This window comes from Rhinatrema bivittatum, chromosome 3 (genome assembly GCF_901001135.1).
Source record: "Rhinatrema bivittatum chromosome 3, aRhiBiv1.1, whole genome shotgun sequence".
Lineage (NCBI taxonomy): Eukaryota > Metazoa > Chordata > Amphibia > Gymnophiona > Rhinatrematidae > Rhinatrema > Rhinatrema bivittatum.
The window spans coordinates 503,161,420-503,174,492 of NC_042617.1; the positions used below are offsets into that span (position 1 = coordinate 503,161,420).

The 13,073-nt window shown below is 41.0% G+C and overlaps 1 protein-coding gene across 1 annotated transcript in view; it reads right to left on the reverse strand.

Annotated features, from left to right (window-relative positions):
- Window positions 1-13,073, reverse strand: part of MTMR9 (myotubularin related protein 9) — a 156,688-nt gene that overhangs the window by 90,679 nt on the left and 52,936 nt on the right. The window contains exon 4 of the mRNA XM_029596148.1: window positions 6,308-6,481. Within this exon, the coding sequence (XP_029452008.1) occupies window positions 6,308-6,481 (174 nt within the window). The remainder of the gene's footprint in view (window positions 1-6,307; window positions 6,482-13,073) is intronic.

Below are 13,073 nucleotides of genomic sequence, written 5' to 3' on the forward strand. Positions count from 1 at the left end.
TTGCCTAGGAATCCTTGAAAACGGATACCACCTGGAACCACTGATCCAGTACTACAGGCTTAAGAATTTTCTGCTTAGAGATATTCTTGCCTTAGAATCTCGATATGGCAAGGCTTCTAGTAATCTGTCCATTTCTGAAGAAAATGCATTAATATCTTTGAAAAATGATCATAGCATCATCATTAAATCAGCAGATAAGGGCGGTACAATAGTCACTCAATATATCTATGTTTGAGTAATTTAGAAACAATTGACTTTCAAATTATAAAAGATTGAGCTTGGATCCTATTAAGGGGCTACAAAGCAATGTATTGAATTGTGAAGAAAGTACTGAACATTGTTTTTTTTAACCAAGCAGGAAAAATCTTTTTTGAATAAGGAACATCCCAGTTTACCCACTATTTGTACTTTATGCTAAGATTCACGAAAGATTGCACACACTTCTACAAAGACCAATCATCTCAACTAATGATTCAATATTGGAGCCACTTTCTATATGGTGTGAATGCTTTTTAAAAAAATTGTGTGAGTATCAAATCACTTCTTATGTGAGGGATACTAATTTTCTGAATTTTTTTAGGGTTGTGGAGAAAATGCAAATTATCTTTTTTGGCCACTCTTGATGTCCAGTAATTGCATTCTTGTATTCCTCAAGATGAAGGATTACCTGTATCGAGAATTTTTTTTTTTTTTAATGTAGAAGAGCTAGACCATATACTGTCACATTGAGCTGAATTCTACAACTGTTTTCAATAGCCCTTAGGACGTTTTCTTTTTTTGAACTTTATAATCTTTTCTTGGCATACAAAGTACGTAAAGCAGTAGGACAGAAGAATTCACAACCTCACCTTTCATAGAATATTATAGCAAATATTACTTTGATTGCATGAACACATTTGCATAAATATAGAGAATTACGAATGCAAATAGCAATGATATACGGTAAACTCATATCAAACTTAGATGAGGGCATTCACAGAAGTGGAAGCAACAGTCCTGGGTGTAGATTCAGCTTGTAACACTGTAGTATCGGTGGAATATCCCCCATGTATATTTACATTGTTTATTTTTTATCACATATCAGAGACATTCAATATCAGCTACTTCATATACCTGGGCTTGCTAAACTGGGATTCCATTTCCAAAAGGTGGCAATCATCATACAGGCAGCTAACAAGAATTAACCTACTAATCTTCTATAAATGCAGGGAACAAGAGACCTGTCCCACCTACCCAACAAGCCAGTAAGGGGTGCAATGTAAACAGGGAGGTCTAGGATATCTGCAATATCCTGGGTTACCCGTCTCCAAAAGTGTCTCACTCCTGGGCAATACCATCTCATATGTATATAGGTTTCCATCTCACTGCACCCTCTTCAAAATGATCTAGGGAACATTTTGAAATAAAAGACTGGAGTACAATATTTCTGTGCAGTAACTGTAAAATTAATTCAGTTCACCATATGCACAGGGAGCTACGAGTCACAGTCCAAATAAGCTTACACTTTTTGACATCTAATGTTATACCCAAATCTACATTTCATCTGTATCAGCGATGCTGAAGTTTCAGTGCCATATTTACCTAACAAGATCCCCCAATAAATGGCAGTGATATCTTTGACAGATGCCTCTGGGTCCCCCAAGAAGCTCTCCATGTCGTTTATTGGCCTTAAGGGGAGCCTCCAAGTCCACAATATTGAATTGAATTGCAAGTAGTTGGCATGAGTGTGCACTGAAATATCAAACTCCTGAACAAACAAATCAAATGTTCAGAACATACCATCTTACCATAACTGGGCGAAGCAAAAAAAGACCACAGTCCTTCCAAGCCCGAAAAGCCGGGGAAAAAGTATATCCTGAAACATTAGAATTACCACAGATGAAGGCTAAAGGCTGTAAATTTTCTCCATCCAATCCCATGAATTCCATTACCCAACTCCATATCTGTAATGTGTGTGCTAGAAAAGTACTGGCCCTATGCCCGTTGCTGGATCCGAGATTTAGGGGAAACAAAAAGCAGCTTGATGTCATGTAAGTGTAACCATGACACATCATTATGCCGAAACCATGTTTTTAGACAAACTAAGCAAGATGCCAAGTAACAAATTTTGAGGTTAGGGAGTGCCTTACCCCCTCTTGTTTCTTGGGGAGCTAGAACTGACGAAGTCCTATATGAGCTGGTTTATTCTGCCATATAAACTTGGACATTAGACAGTGTAAATTATCAAAGACTAGACTAGGAATATTGCATGGCAAGTGTTGAAATGAGTATAATAATTTAGGAAACACGTTCATTTTTAACAAGTTTATCCAGCCCACCCAAGAACATGGCAAATCTTCCCAGGCCTGTAAATCTTGTCTAATTTTTACAAGGTCGTCATCAAAATTTCTGGAATAAAGAACATTAAAGTCTCTGGGGATGTTAATCCCCAGGTATTTGAAGTCATCTCGGACTATCTTAAAGGCCAACATACATTCAGGTGTCTTTTCCATGGCCAGCTGCACACATCTCTCCAATTCCTCCTCAAAGATTGCTGATGCCAACACCGACTGGGAGACGAAAGGAGTGACTACGTCCTCTTCGGAACCAAGAAGAGGATCGGTAGTAGATACAAAGACCAGTGGAGACTGTTGCAAACCCTCAGCAGTCCGAGGATGAGCACTCCTTACCAGGAGATCGCTTTTGGGGTTCTCAGCATGCGCTAGATCATCCCTGTGCTCGGGACAGACATCAATGTTTCTTCAGCTTTCCGTAATGTTAGGCATCGGTCTTCCCCTATGCCTTGGATAAAGAGGACGAACCCAAGGCTGCCTTAGACAGAGATGATGGGTGATGGCCTATCCCTGGAGTCCCTGCCGACCATCAACACTGAGAGAGCCAATAGCCCCCCCATTCCCGATACCAATGACTCCACTTACATTGTTACGGCTCCGTGGTCCTTCATTGTCGATGCTGATGGATCAGTTTTCTGGCGCCCAATCAGACATTCCATCAAATCCAATGTCCTTTAGAGTTCGTTACCGCACATTTGTGGCAACCCCTGGATGTAATGCAATGCCCCAAAGCAGAGGACCTATCTATCATGGGAATCCATGATAGACTTAGTCCTCCTGCACCTGGGGCACCGCTGGAGGCCAGATGACATGGCATCACGAAAGAAAAGGAACACAAACTAAAATCTGATGACAGGAGATAGCCAACAGCCAGCAGGCATTGACAGCACCACTGCCCAGAAGGGAAGAGATTGCAAAAAAAAAAAAAAAAATGCTTGAAAAACCTATCCAGGGAGACTATATTAGAATATTAGAAAGATTGTGGCACCTTGCTTCGAATATGGAATAGAGAAAAAGACAATGGGAAATTGCAAAAATAGAAAAATGCCCAAAATCCCACTAACAGTGACTACTTGGCTCCATGGAAAAAGAAAGACTGAAGGGATCCCACTTGGATGTGTGGTATAATGCATGCCGTGGGCATGCTCAATGAGGCTCAGTTAAAGTTCTAGAAACTTTGACATAAGTTTTCCATGCCAGGCTCCATCGGATGATGTCACCCATCTGCGAGAACTGCCATCCTGCTTGCTGTCCTCTGAAAACAACTTCAACAAGGAAGAATTTTCTAACCAAAAACATAAAATCCCTCTGGCAGCTTGCTTCATAGTTTCTCCGAGTCTGTGTCTTCCCTGCAGAAACTGAGCATCAGCTCATGCTGACTCATGTGGTATCAGAGTGCAATCTGCTGCTCTTGCTGCCAAATTCAGTTTAATTTAAATTCTGATTTATATTCAACCTTCTGTGAAGGTCAGATATTTTAAAGTGGATTACATTCAGGTATGTTAACGTATTTTCTTGTCCCCAGAGGGCTTACGATCTAAGAGTCCTATTTACTAAAGCTATTCTCTGATTATGGGGGGGAAAAAAAGCAGCTTAGCAAATCAGGCCTTAAGTTTGTACCTGAGCAAGACCCTTCCCCCTCCATTGCCTCAAGGTCATAAGGAATGTCAGTGAGATTTGAACCCTGGCTTCCCTGTTTCACAGCCTGCTACTCTTACCACTAGGTTACTGCTTAATAGTTATATTAACTGTTTGAACTGGCAATTAGTTCCAGGCACTATTCTTCTACCCTACCATACCTCTAGGTTTCTCTAACTCCCCACCCCCATAAACACCTCCAGCCATTGCTCCTCTGGCCTCCTTCACCTTCAGTAACCAGTAATCACTCCTCTACTCCCTTTCTTCACTTCATTCAGCTTTGGTTCTTTCCTTGGCTCCTAACAAATGCTATTACCACTCTGCTTCAGGCCCCCCCACCTCATCCTTTTATCTGCAATATCCATCATGTCAACCCTTATCACTCCTCAGGTTTTCCAGGCAAGCCTCTTACCCCACCCCTCTGCGTTCCTTAGCTGAGGACTCTTCCCCTGAGCCAGCTCCTGCTGCATGCTTCATACTGATTCCAATTCTCTTTTCCTTCAGGTGGCTTCGCCAGTGGATCCAAAACTGACATGCTTCAAAACTCCCCACAGCAGGGTTATCACTTTTACCCACAACCCTTGAAAATAGGAAAAACTAAGATGATGCTTTATAGGGAAAAGGTCCCTATACCAGCTTGTCCAGTTTTTTATGTTGGATTATTTCCCCTCCTATAAATTTGCAAGAAACTGAAGCCTTAAACAAATAAGCACTATTAAAAACTGCACAGTGAACAGCCTTGCAGGATAGCTACTTTTTAGCTCTAGACTTGTCCATGGTGTTTTCAAGCCTGCCTCTCTCACTTCTGATCCTTCCATAGTGGCTTGATTTGGTCTGTTCTTAATCCTGATTTGGGTAAGCATGATGTTGAAGAAATGTAATGTTTGTTTGTATTTTGTTTTTATTGTCATTTTGTGTATTGTATAATGCTGTGTACCGTTCCGCCAACTTTTGTTGAGTGTAAGGTATATAAAATCTGGAAACAAACAAATCGTGCTCAGACAGGAAAGTAAGGAAAAGCAGATATTTGAAAAACATACTTTTTTTAGTTTAAAAAAACCCACCAAAAACAGAATATGCACCTTCCACAAAATGACATTTTCATGAACTAATCTTTGGATTTTCCCAAAATATCCCTTGACAAATACTCCTACTCATGTACTTACCAGCACATCACCAACATATGTAAGTGGTTATTTACTAAAGATTTTCTCCTATTTTGCATCTATAGGAAAAATGCTTAGTCAATAAGACCTTTAGGTAGTAATTTTGTAACTGCCTGCACATATTCAATTACCCATAGACTTTTAATCAGTTTTCAAGGCAGAAGTATGTACATACTTTTTTGAAAATTATCCCAGAAAAATTGCTTGCACACATTTACATTATAAAGGTGCTTTGAAAAGTTCTTCTATAAGACCAGAATAGCTAAGTAGAAAATCATTTCTGCACTGTGAGATTGCATTGATCATCTTGTAAAACTGTTAAAGGCTGTTGACATGCCAGAATATGCTGAAATGCTAGAATGTATGCTAAAAGTCAAAAAGTATGCCAAGTTCAGCCTTGAGTTTCATTCCTGCCTTCTGGATTCAAGTTACAAGAAATTACATGACTTACAAGAACCCAATTAGTTCCATTAACTTATATGAGATATTATAATGCCAACTAATTAGGAAATATTATGTAAACTAGTCATTGGTGTGTAAATTGGGAGGTGGCCATCTATTGTGTCAACAATGCTCTCAGATGATTTCTGAATTGCTTTGCTGGTAATCTCACACTTCTCCTGGGATATTCCATACTTTATCTAAATAAAGATCCTTTCTTTAAGCTGCCGGTAGTGTTTATTTTGTAGCCCACACCAGCACCTGCTGATTTGTACAGATATTTTTTTTGAGCAAAAGTATGCACATAAATGCAAACCCCTCCCCCAAACCCAGGATTACTTTTGTGCATACAGAGGCAAAAAAAAAACCCAGCTGTGCATACAGTTCCTTTACATTTATAGGACGGTCAATTTCCATGGGCACTGTTTTGACAGCTTTGAAAATGACTCTTTAAACTATGAACAAGAAGTTCCATGCAGAACTAATCGGCGCCTACTTTTCTTAGGATCCTCTTGGAGACCCTGATATGCCCTGAAAATCTGGTGTGGGGAAAACACTAAACACAAAAAAATAACTGGGGAGAGAAGGGGGAACACTTGGGCACACACACACACACACATGGCAATCTCATAAGCCTTCTTCCCTTTGGAAAGTAGGATATCACAAACACAAACAGTTCTAAAGACTATAGAAATTCAAATGCTATTAGCAAAGGGACCCAGTACTTACCATCTCATTCTTCTTATGGTAGTAACTAAGAACGGGGAAACGCCCACCATGGCGAAAGGTTGCAATTTTGCGGAGCGCCTCATCATCAATTGCTTTGGGCACAGTAACAATTGAAGGATAAGAAGGGCACACTGAGAAGTCTCTGTTAACATAGCTCAGTCTCCATTCGTCTGTCTGCAAAATATAAAAAGGATCTTTAATTATCATATTATAAGCTTAACTCAAATATGACTTGGGGAAGAAAAAGGTCAGAAGTAATAGACTATATGGCATTAAGGAAAACCTGTGAAGCCAATTGTGCATTTTTCAAAAACTTTTCATGCTATACAACTGTGCTTTTTCCTTTAACATTCACAGCGCTTGTAAAAAACTTCACACTCATGTACATTTTTCACATTCTGCTGTATAAAAAATACAAATCAAAATGTATTGAAGTAGGAGTTTTTTTCACTGATCCACAACACATACTCTACACTTTCATCATGAATATTATAGAAATATTTCAAAAGTAGTTAAGAATAAAGTATAAAAAAAAGTCTGGACTGCATAAGTCTTCATACCTTTTGTCATAGCAAACCCAAATTAGTGCCATTTCAAAAACCTGCCTTAATAAGGCCCATAATAAGATAGATATAGCCTACATTTAACTGATTCAAATACCTCTGGATAAAGAATCAAACTGTTTCTGTTTTATTAAATTTTATTTATTTATATTCCGCTTTTCAGCACTTCAAAGCGGATTACATTCAGGTTCTATAGATATTTCCCTATCCCCAGAGGGCTTATAATCTAACCGGGTCATTCATCAAGCCGCATTAGGGCTCTAACGTGTTACATCGTGCGATATATGCAATATTTTGCATCTCCCCACCCAGATACCCTCCCTTATTAAAATGACCTTATTTGCATGTGATTTACATGCATGAATAATGCAAATACACGCACAGGTAATTACTAGTCAATTTGATGCAAATATCTTTTCGCGATCGACCGAGAAGCGGTTGGCCACAATAAAACACCACCACCTCCTTGAAAAGCGTTAGATGTGCAGCGGGAGGCATGGGAACCTAATGTGGATCCTGAGGCTCCCACCACACATTTAAAACAGGAGAAAAATTTAAAATAAAGTAAATAAACACACCACCCCAAGCAGTGAGGTTGAACGGGGGTCAGTGCTGACCCCTATTTCAAGTTGAGGCGGCCCCAACTCCCCAAAATAGAAAAATAAGTTTAAATTATGCATGCGGCTGCAGCCCCCAAAGTCAAAGCTCTCCACCCTTGTGAAGTAACTCACTATCAACCCCCACCCCCCAAAAAATGAAAAAAAAAAAAAAAAGAAAGAGGTTCAGCACTCCCCACCATCATACAGAACCCCACCTTAAAAAGGGATCCCGCATCCAGGTGCACTCTCACACCCGGCCTGGTATACACCATTATCAAAAATGGCACCGACCTGATCTTGCCCCAGCCATGTGACTAGGGTAAGGTCCGTGGATCAAACTGGGGCAAGGTCAGGTCGGCGTCATTTTGGAAAATGGTGCACCTGGCCTCAACACGGGATCCATTTTGAGGTGGGGGTTGGTAGTGTGTGATGTCAGAGGGGCCAAAGATGGTAGTGAGAGATTCGGGGGGGCGGTCCTGGGTTGAAACAGGGGTCAAGCATTGACCCCACTCAACCTCCCTGTTTGGCCGCCAATCTTTTGTTTTTGGCCAGCTGCCCTTTAAGGCATTGGCGGTCCAGTGGAGTTGGGGCCACCATCGCGTTAAGGGGCCAATGCTAGAAGTCTAAGTAGTAAGATGGGAGCGTTAGAGTGTATAGCAGTAAATAAGTGACATAACTGGCATCACAGAGACCTGGTGGAAGGAGGATAACCAATGGGACAGTGCTATATCAGGATACAAATTATATCGCAAAGAACGGGAGGATCAACAAGGTGGGGGTATGGCACTTTATGTCCGGGAAGGTATAGAGTCCAACAGGATAAAGATCATATAAGAGAGACTAAATGCTCAGTAGAATCTATATGGGTAGAAATCCCATGTGTTGGGTAAGAGTATAGTGATAGGAGTATACTACCGTCCACCTGGACAAAATGGTCAGACAGTTGATGAAATGCTACGAGAAATCAGGGAAGCTAACCAATTTGGCAGTGCAATAATAAAGGGAGATTTCAATTACCACAACAATAGTCAATAGAATCATCAAGGTTACCCAAGCAATAATATTGGGAGATTTCAATTACCCCAATATTGACTGGGTAAATGTAACATTAGGACTTGCTAGTGACAAAGTTCCTGGATGTAATAAATGACTGCTTCACGGAGCAATTGGTTCAGGAACCAACAAGAGAGGGAGCTATTTTAGATGTAATTCTTAGTGGAACGCAGGATTTGGAGAGAAAGGTAAAGATGGTGGGGTTACTTGGCAATAGCGATCATAACATGATCAAATTTAAACTAATAACTGGGAGGGGGACAATAAGTAAATCTACAGCGCTAAAACTAAATTTTCAAAAGAGAAACTTTGATAAAATGAGGAAAATAGTTAGAAAAAAACTGAAAGGTGCAGCTTCAAACGTTAAGTGTTCAACAGGCATGGACATTTTTTAAAAATACAATCCTAGATGCGCAGTCCAGATATATTCCACGCATTAAGAAAGGTGGAAGGAAGGCAAAACGATTATCGGCATGGTTAAAAGATAAGGTGAAAGAGGCTATTTTAGCCAAAAAAACATCCTTCAAAACTTGGAAGGATCCATCCGAAGAAAATAGGATAAAGCATAAGCATTGTCAAGTTAAGTGGAAAAACATTGATAAGACAGGCGAAGAAAGAATTTGAAATGAGGTTGGCAGTAGAGGCAAAAACTCATAATAAAAACTTTAAAAAATATATCCGAAGCAAGAAATCTGTGAGGGAGTCGGTTGGACCGTTAGATGACCGAGGGGTTAAATGGGCTCTTAGGGAAGATAAGGCCATTGCAGAAAGACTAAATTAATTCTTTGCTTCCATGTTAACTAATGAGGATGTTGGGGAGATAGCAGTTCCGGAGATGGTTTTCAAGGGTGATGAGTCAGACGAACTGAACCAAATCACTGTGAACCTGGAAGATGTAGTAGGTCAGAGATTGACAAACTAAAAAGTAGCAAATCACCTGGACCGGATGGTATGCATCCTAGGGTACTGAAGGAACTCAAAAATTAAATTTCTGATCTATTAGTTAACATTTGTAACCTATCATTAAAATCGTCAATTGTACCTGAAGGCTGGAGGGTGGCCAACGTAACCCCCAAATTTAAAAGGGCTCCAGGGGCGATCCGGGGAAACTGTAGACCACTGAGCCTGACTTCAGTGCCAGGAAAAATAGTGGAAACTATTCAAAAGATCAAAATCGTAGTGCATATAGAAAGACATGATTTAATGGAACATAGTCAACATGGATTTACCCAAGGGAAGACTTGCCTAACAAATCTGCTTCATTTTTTTTTTGAAGGGGTTAATAAACATATGGATAAAATGAACTGGTAGATGTAGTGTATTTGGATTTTCAAAAGGAGTTTGACAAAATCCCTCATGAGAGGCTTCTAAGAAAACTAAAAAGTCATGGGATAGGAGGCGATGTCCTTTCGTGGATTACAAACTGGTTAAAAGACAGGAAACAGAGAGTAGGATTAAATGGTCAATTTGCTCAGTAGAAAAGGGTAAACAGTGGAGTGCCACAGGGATCTGTACTTGGACCGGTGCTCTTTTTTTTTTATAACTTTATTTAAATTTTTGCATTAAATACACAGTAATACTTGTGCAAAACAATACAGCAAGAAGCATAAAAAGGATCCAAAGTGTCTTAGTAGCAATAATGTAAGCCTAGTAACAATATTCTACAACCATATAGTATAAGGTGCCTTCTATAAACCACATACAAGAGAAAGACAGAAATGGACTCCCCAGAAGCCTTTATAGATTAAGCTTTATGTGGGTGAGCTGTAATGTAATGTAATCATTATCTGTGGGTGAGCTGTAATGTAAAGCAAAATTGCTTACCTTGTAATAGGTGTTATCCCAGGACAGCAGGATGTAGTCCTCACATATGGGTGACATCAGTAATGGAGCCCTATGTACGGAAAACTTCTGTAAAAGTTTCTATGAAACTTTTGACTGGCACCAGAGTGCCTACTGAGCATGCCCAGCATGCCATGATATTCCCTGCCACAGGGGTCTCCCTTCAGTCTGGTTTTGTAGCAATTAGCGTTAGCCAAAAATAAAATAATAAAACGTATCTGACCCAACTCCGCGGGGTGGCAGGTGGGTTTCGTGAGGACTACATCCTGTTGTCCTGGGATAACACCTATTACAAGGTAAGCAATTTTGCTTTATCCCAGGACAAGCAGGATGCTAGTCCTCACATATGGGTGATTAGCAAGCTAGAGGCTGAGTCATTTTGTCGTGAAGCAACAGTGAAGTATTGTTGTTGAAATGAATCAGCCGAAGATCACAGCAGGTTGGATGTAGAAGGAGTTGGGATTATACTGGAAACAAGTTCTTTAAGACAGATTGTCCATAGGCTGAATCTTGTCTTCCTTCTTTGTCCAGACAGTAGTGAGCTGCAAAAGTGTGAAGAGAACTCCATGTTGCTGCCTTACAAATGTCTAGAATAGGTAGGGTACAGAGCGAAGGTGTGCTACTGAGGTTGACATTGCTCTGACTGAATGTGCTTTTACTCGCCCTTGAAGAGTAAGGCCTGCTTTCTCATAACAAAATTGTATGCAATCTGCTAGCCAATTTGACAAAGTATGTTTACCCACTGGTTTACCAGGTTTGTTTGGATCATAGGATACAAACAGCTGACTGGATTTCCTGTGGACTGTAGTGCGGTTTAAGTAGAAAGATAATGCAAGCTTACAGTCCAAGGTATGTAAGGCTCTTTCTCCCTGGTGAGAGTGAGGCCTTGGAAAGAATGTTGGTAAAACTATGGATTGATTGAGGTGGAATTCCGTGACCACTTTTGGAAGGAATTTAGGATGAGTACGGAGGACCACCCTGTCATGTAGGAACTTTGTAAAGGGTTCGTATGTGACTAGAGCTTGTAGTTCGCTGACCCTTCTAGCTGATGTAATGGCTATAAGGAAAACCGTTTTCCAAGTGAGAAATTTAAGGTCACAGGTATCTATGGGTTCAAATGGAGAACGCATTAGCCTGGTTAAGACTACGTTCAGGTCCCATTGTATGCTTGGGGAATGAACTGGTGGTTTAATGTGCGTTAGGCCTCTCATGAATTTACTGACGAGAGGCTGTGTAGAGATAGGTGTGTCTCCCAGCTTGCTATGATAAGCTGAGATTGCACTCAAGTGTACCCTTACAGATGAAGTCTTAAGACCAGGGTCTGAAAGATGATATAGGTAATCTAGTAGTGAGGTAGTGGGGCAAGTGAAGGGATCTAATGCATTCTGAGTGCACCACAAAGTAAACAGTTTCCATTTGTAGGAATAATTCTTTCTAGTGGAAGGTTTATGTGAGGCTATCAGCACTTGAGATATAGTGGTTGGAAGGTTGAGTGGTTGTAAGATCAAGCTTTCAACATCCATGCTGTCAGGGACTGGGATTGAAGGTTGGGATGGCGCAGCTGACCCTGTTCCTGCGTTATGAGATTGGGAGCTACTCCCAGGCGAATTGGATCCCTGACTGAGAGATCTAGAAGTGTGGGGAACCATACTTGTCGAGGCCAGTATGGGGCTATGAGTATCATGGTCCCCTTGTCCTGTTGAAGCTTCACTATAGTTTTGGTTATGAGCGGTATCGGTGGATACGCATATAACAGGCCTGAATTCCAATGGCGAGCAAAGGCGTCCTTTGGCAGGCTGTTTTGCTGCCAGAGGAGAGAGCATTAATTGTTCACTTTGTAGTTAAGATGGGATGCAAAGAGATCTATCGTCGGTTGACCCCAGCGTTGGAAGATCTTGGATGCTACTGCTGGATTCAAGGACCATTCGTGTGGTTGAAGTGACGGCTGAGGCGATCTGCTACTGTGTTGCGGATGCCTGCTAGGTAGGTGGCCCGTAGAAGAATTGAGTGTGCTAGGGGCCCAGTCCCAAATTTGAGCTGCTTCTTGACAAAGGAGGTAGGAACCTGTTCCCCCTTGCTTGTTGATGTACCACATGGCTACTGTGTTGTCCGTTTGAATCAGAACAGTCTTGTGTGAAAGGCAGTCCTTGAACGCATGTAGTGCATAGCATATAGCTCGAAGCTCCAGGAAGTTTATTTGAAAGGAGGCTTCTTGCTTTGTCCACGTGCCCTGTGTCTTTAGATGACCAATGTGTGCATCTGTAGTTAAAGTCACTTGTGGAATTGGTTGCTGGAAAGGTAGGCCTTTGAGCAAGTTGATCATTGATGTCCACCAGAGAAGGGAAGATCTCAGATCTTGTGTTATCTGAATGGGAGTGGACAATGGTTGAATGGCTTGAATCCATTGATCTTTGAGTGTCCATTGCATTAGTCGCATGGTCAGTCTGGCCATGGGAGTGACATGAACTGTTGAGGCCATGTGTCCGAGTAGGGTGAGGCACTGATGAGCTGTAACTTGAGACTGATAGCGAATAGAGTGCGCTAGGAGAACGAGCGTTTGAGCACGGTCTCTTGGAAGAAAAGCTTTTGCTGTGATGGTGTTGAGATCTGCACCTATGAACTGCAACTGGTGAGATGGTGTGAGATGGGATTTCTTGTAATTGATGAGAAATCCCAAGGAGTGAAGCAACTTTATTGTGAGCTGGAGAG